The 6,000-nt window shown below is 51.0% G+C and overlaps 1 protein-coding gene across 6 annotated transcripts in view; it reads right to left on the reverse strand.

Moving 5' to 3' along the window:
• Nucleotides 1–2,219, reverse strand: part of PCNX1 (pecanex 1) — a 177,889-nt gene extending 175,670 nt beyond the window's left edge. For 3 of the 6 annotated variants that reach the window (XM_061156770.1, XM_061156771.1, XM_061156769.1), the window contains exon 1: nt 2,023–2,216. In XM_061156770.1, coding sequence (XP_061012753.1) covers nt 2,023–2,175 — 153 coding nt within the window. In that variant the 5' untranslated portion in view covers nt 2,176–2,216. Of the gene's footprint in view, nt 1–2,022 lie in introns of all 6 variants that reach the window. The other 3 variants (XM_061156774.1, XM_061156773.1, XR_009695070.1) reach the window with 2 other exon arrangements.
• Between the last annotated feature and the right edge of the window lie 3,781 nt (nt 2,220–6,000).

Consider the following 6,000-nt stretch of genomic DNA (forward strand, 5'->3'; position numbering starts at 1 on the left):
CAAGATTGGCTGATGAACTGGATGTGAAGAGAAATGAAGAAAAGAATCAAGGAAAGCTTCTTAAAAGTTCAGGAAGAGTAGAGTTGCCATTAACTTAAACAAGAAAGACAGAAAAGCAATTTTACTTTCCCAGAACCCAGCAAGTTGCCTAGCACACATCAGACATTCAGATATTTATTTGTGAATTAAATTTAACGGAATAAACTCCCAAAATGAAACAGTAAACTCAATGCATTGCTTTACATTCGTTCTAAATTTCCTTCAGTAATGCTTGTTAATTAAACAGTCTTAGGCACTAACACAGGTCCCATGCTAACATGGAAACCCTACACTGGAACACAGCAACTAATCCTTGTATCTGGAGAACAATTCTCCTGGAGATAAAAGAAAACTGCATGAAAAGCTCTGTGACACCCTGAGGATTCTTACACCCAAAGTAATTAACCTGTTCATTAATGATGTCATATTCCTGGAAGATAGAGAAGTGCAAATAGAACTAACACTCCGGGCCAGAATTAATTGAAAATTATAACACTTTGTGGTAAATTTTCTGAAAGCGACAAGACTGAACAAGTAATTTCAAAAAATAAGCCATCAGTAACTCAGCATTTTTTCTTAAAACGGCTTTTCCCTCTCTCTCAATTAAAAATCGCTTGAGAATGTGAATAATCTAGCTCATCTTCCTCCACTTTTTCTGCCAACTAGGGTAAACGAGCTTCACTTAGGAAAGAACTGGGTATCCTCACCTTTAACACTTGGTGTAGTCATACTCCCAGATTTTCTAATCCAGCACCCTTACTACAGCTTCATAAAGAACCACAAACTTGGCAGAAATATTTTCAAAGACATTCTCCTAAAATAAAAAGTTACCAGTCTTTCCTCCCTCCTGGTTACTTTAAGATTTTAACTGAAGCTCAAGTATCACCTCTCTTCCCCTTTAGTCTCCCTAATGCCCCACCCTAACCTACTGTTCTGTTTTTTAAAGAAAACTGTCGGCCAAAATATAGCTTAAAAAACCTAGATCGTTCGGAGAGACTGATCGTCCTGAATTCAGCAACAGGCAGCGCCTTCCTTTTCCTATCAGCACAAGGCCTTGAACCAACCCAAACAAATCTGCTGAAATGCCAGCCAGAGTCCCCGTATCTCCCCCGCTCCCTCCCCCGCAAGCTGGCCTGGAAATAACCACCACTGACCACGGAGCTGAACAGAAAAGAACCAATGGTAAGCAAAAACGGGATTCTGCGAGGCAGGAAGGGTGAGAGCCAGATTTTCAACCACCACGTCGAAGCGAGTTGAGAGGAGCCCGGGCGCCCCACAGATGCATTCCACACGGAGCGGCACACATTCTCCACCCCACACCCCGCGCTCCGAAGGCTCCGTACGCGGACGAGCTGGAGCGAGGGTCCTCCTCGGGGAGGAGAGGCGAGAACGCCTCGAGGGGAAGGGAGTGCCCGGGTTGGGAGCGGGGGTGAGTGTCCGGGGCCCGAGGCGCGGAGCGCACACAAGCACGCGCGCCCAGGGATGGACGCAGCGGCCCTCGGGAGCAGGAGGCTGGGCGCCCACCACCGTACGCGGAGGCGCGAGCCCCACTTGCGGGCTTTACCCGCGGCGCGGAAAGGCTGGAGAAGGCAGGATCAGGACCCCCTCCCAGCCCACCCGAACCCCGAAGAAGGGGGCCTAGGAAGCTACTATTTCCCAGTAAACGGGCTGGGCGCCCGGGGGCGGGAGGTGGGGGCCGCTGCCGACCCGCTTTTCCTGTGCTCGCTGGAATAGCGGGAAGCCCTCCAGGGAGCGGAGCGTGGGGTGCGGGGGAGGGGGCGCCCTGGAGCGAGAGCGGGGCGGCGGGCCCTTAGGGGCGCGGGATGGTGGGGGGGCGCGCCGGGGAGGGGAAGAGGGCGCGCGCACACACGCACACACACACCCGGCCGGGAGCCAGGGAGGCGCGACCGCCCGCCGGACTCGGGAAACCCGGCCCGCCAGAAGGGGAAGGAGCCACCCTCCTCCCCGCCCCCACACACTCACCATGTAGAGGGTGAAGGGCAGGCCGAGAAGAAAGAGCCACAGGTAGAGGTGCAGCGCGTTCACGAAGGTGGCCTGGTGCGGGTCGTAGTACCAGCCCCCGCTGAGCGCGGCCCACACCCCCTGCCGGAGGATCTGCAGCGTCTGCGACCCCATCCCCACCCGGCGCCGCCGCCGCCGCCGCCGTCCCCGCCGCCGTCCCCGCCCCGGCCCCAGCTCTGCCTCCGGGTCGCCGGAGCCCGCAGCTGCCCCGTCTATCCCCCTCCGGAGCTCCGGCAGAGCCGGCCGGCGCTTCGGCGGTCGCTAGGGCTGCTGCAGCAGCAGGAGGAGGAGGAGGCAGCGAACGAGGAGGAGGAGACCGAGGAGGAGGCGGCGAGCGGCGGGGCGGAGGAGCGCGGAGAAGAGGAGGAGACCGGCCTCCACAGCGCCGCCGCCATCTTGTCTCCTCACACCCGGAGCCGGAGCCAGGCCCCCGCCGACGGCGGCCAGCCAGCGCCGCCGCCGCCGCCGCCGCCGCGACCCCCGCCGGTCGCCAGCCCTGGGCCCGGCGGAGAAGGAGGCCCGGCGCCCGGGAGGGACCGGGAGCAAGCCGCGCCCCCTTCCAGCCCCTCCTCTCCTCTCCTCTCCCTCCGCCCCTTGGGCTGGTCCCCGCGGGTGCGCACAGCGCCTCGGCCGCCGGGGGCGCCTCCTGCCGGCGCCCGGGGGAAGCGCGCGCGCAGTCGCGGGCCCGGACCGGGGGTGGGGGCTGCCGAAGTTCCGGGGACCGCGAGTCCCGGCTATGGCAGACCCCAGTGCGTTCCTGGTAGCCGAACCTGGCACTTTCCTCACACTCTAGAAAGCGGGTCTTTTACCCCCTGAAACCTTGTCCTTAGAACCTGGTTAGCATCCTGCTGACGTCTCATGATATTTAGGAAAGACCTAAGGAACAAGAGGCTCATATCTGAGCTACTCATTGAAGGCCCGAAAGAATTAGGTACGGCTGATGACGGTTGAAAACGACAAACCGCCCGATTTGAGCAAGAACTGTGTTGGCCCATAAACCGAGCTAGAGGCCCTTGACTGAGAAAAATAGCCACGGCCAAGACTGAACAGATTTACTACTTCCCACGACAGATGAATTAATAGAAGCTGCAAGAGATGTGAAAGCATAGGGTGGAGAGGTTGAGCATTGTATACAGTGATTTTATTTTTATAACGTGCTGTAGCTTGTAGCAGTTTTTTGGTGTTTATTTTTTTTTTTAATGGGCCAGTTTAAACAGGATTGAAAGATTAACTGTGACTCCACCCCAAGTCACAATAGGGTCTTGTACTTTTCTTTTTATAACTGTAAAGAATGGGAATCATTCTTAGCTCTGAGTAACGTTTGTAAGGCGTGTCCTGATCTCATTGAACGAGATTTTCAAAAAAAAGTTTGAGTTTATGATAGCAATAAAAGTACTCTCTACTCTTGGGTTAAAGCTGCTGTAATTAATGAGAATAGCAAGAGAGTCCAAAGAAACCGGGGCTGACGTTTTAAGATTGAAAAACCATTGCAGTGTCTCCAGAGTCATACCACTTTCCCGTTAACACATTTCCACACCCATTTCATTTGACCTTCACAATATTCCTGTAAGGGCAGCGTAGAGGCTACCCTTATTTTATGGGTTAGGTAACACAAGCTCAAAGAAACTAAGTGATTGTCCGAGTTCTAGATGGGGTTGAAAAGACCTCTGGCACCAGCAGTCATCCTAACTGCATGGACTGAACTTTGGAAGTTTATTTTTCAGTACTCTCCACCTTATCCATTCAGATAAGCGTTTGAACTGATCAATAACTGCTCCGCTGCAGGTCACCTGGGGCCCATTTAAACATATAACCAGTTGTTTTCAAAGTGTCATCTCAGGACCAGGTGTGTCAATATTGCCTGAGAATGTGTTAGAGATGCAGATTCTCAGGCATCACTCCAGAGAAACTCTGGGTGTGAGACCTAGCTTTCTGTTCTAACAAACCCTCCAGAGGATGCTTCCCTGGTGGCTCAGACAGTAAAGAGTCTGCCTGCAATTCAGGAGACCCAGGCAGGATCCCTGGGTTGGGAAGATCCTATGGAGAAGGAAATGGCAACCCACTCCGGTATTCTTGCCTGGAAAATCCCCTGGACAGAGGAGCCTGGTGGGCTATAGTCGATGGGGGCACAAAGAGTCCGAGACAGCTGAGTGACTAACACTTTTCCAGAAGAGTCTAATATGCCTTGAAAGTTGAGACTACATCGTAGAACACCATCCCCAGCCTTGATTTCTTTGTTTCCTTGTAAGCAAAAAGTCTTGAAAGTCCAATAACATATCTTGAAATTGAGAGATCTGAATGAACACTTTAAAATATATTAATGGGACTTCCCTGGTGGTCCAGTGGTTAGGACTCTTTGCTTCCAATGCAAGGGGCATGAGTTCAATCCCTGTTCAGGGAACTAAGATCCCACATGCTGTGTGGTGTGGCCAAAATTTTTTTTTAATTAAAATATATTAATATGTCTATCACAATAAACTGCGGAAAATTCTGAAAGAGATGGGCATACCAGACCACCTGATCTGCCTCTTGAGAAATCTGTATGCAGATCAGGAAGCAACAGTTAGAACTGGACATGGAACAACAGACTGGTTCCAAATAGGAAAAGGAGTACGTCAAGGCTGTATATTGTCACCCTGCTTATTTAACTTATATGCAGAGTACATCATGAGAAATGCTGGGCTGGATGAAGCACAAGCTGGAATCAAGATTGCTGGGAGATACAATAACCTCACATATGCAGATGACACCACCATTATGGCAGAAAGTGAAGAACTACAGAGCCTCTTAATGAAAGTGAAAGAGGAAAGTGAAAAAGTTGGCTTAAAGCTCAACATTCAGAAAACGAAGATCATGGCATCCAGTCCCATCACTTCATGGCAGATGGGGAAACAGTGGAAACAGTGGCTGACTTTATTGTTGGGGGCTCCAAAATCACTGCAGATGGTGACTGCAGCCATGAAATTAAAAGATGCTTACTCCTTGGAAGAAAAGTATGGCCAACCTAGACAGCATATTAAAAAGCAGAGACATTACTTTGCCAACAAAGGTCCGTCTAGTCAAGGCTATGGTTTTTCCAGTATGTATGGATGTATGTATGGATGTGAGAGTTGAACTGTAAAGAAAGCTGAGCGCCAAAGAACTGATGCTTTTGAACTGTGGTGTTGGAGAAGACTCTTGAGAGTCCCTTAGACTGCAAGGAGATCCAACCAGTCCATCCTAAAGGAGATCACTCCTGGGTGTTCATTGGAAGGACTGATGTTGAAGCTGAAACTCCAATACTTTGGCCACCTGATTCGAAGAGTTGACTCATTTGAAAAGACCCTGATGCTGGGAAAGATTGAGGGCAGGAGGAGAAGGGGACGACAGAGGATGAGATGGTTGGATGGCATCATCGACTCAATGGACATGGGTTTGGGTGGACCCCGGGAGTTGGTGATGGACAGGGAGGCCTGGTGTGCCGCAGTTCATGGGGTCGCAAAGAGTCTGGCATGACTGAGCGACTGAACTGAACTGAAAAGCAAAATTAAGGTAAAATATGCAATCTTACAATTAAAAGAGTGGCCTTGAGTCTTTGTCACAGACACACGGCTTTGTCAAGTGTTCATTTGTTTCTCCTAAAAGAGGAAGGCTCTCTGAGCAGGTTTTGGAAGTGATCCCAAGCTTTTCCAACACAAAGAAAGATGTAAACAAGGATAAAATTCCAATACCAAATCAGTTTCCACACCAACAAATATCTGCTGTAGTTTAATGTAAAAGGATTAGCTGTAGTGGGGTGAGGTGGACTGGAAGAATGGAGACCAGAACGAGATACAACCATGGAACTGAAGGCAGACCCAGTTGGCGTGGTGAGTGTGCAGCCAGAAGACAGTATTTGGAGGCTACATAACCAGCAGCAGCCAGGAAGGCAGCCAGGATCAGGCTGGTTCAACACAGAAA

This window comes from Dama dama, chromosome 12 (genome assembly GCF_033118175.1).
Source record: "Dama dama isolate Ldn47 chromosome 12, ASM3311817v1, whole genome shotgun sequence".
Classification (NCBI taxonomy): Eukaryota; Metazoa; Chordata; class Mammalia; order Artiodactyla; family Cervidae; genus Dama; species Dama dama.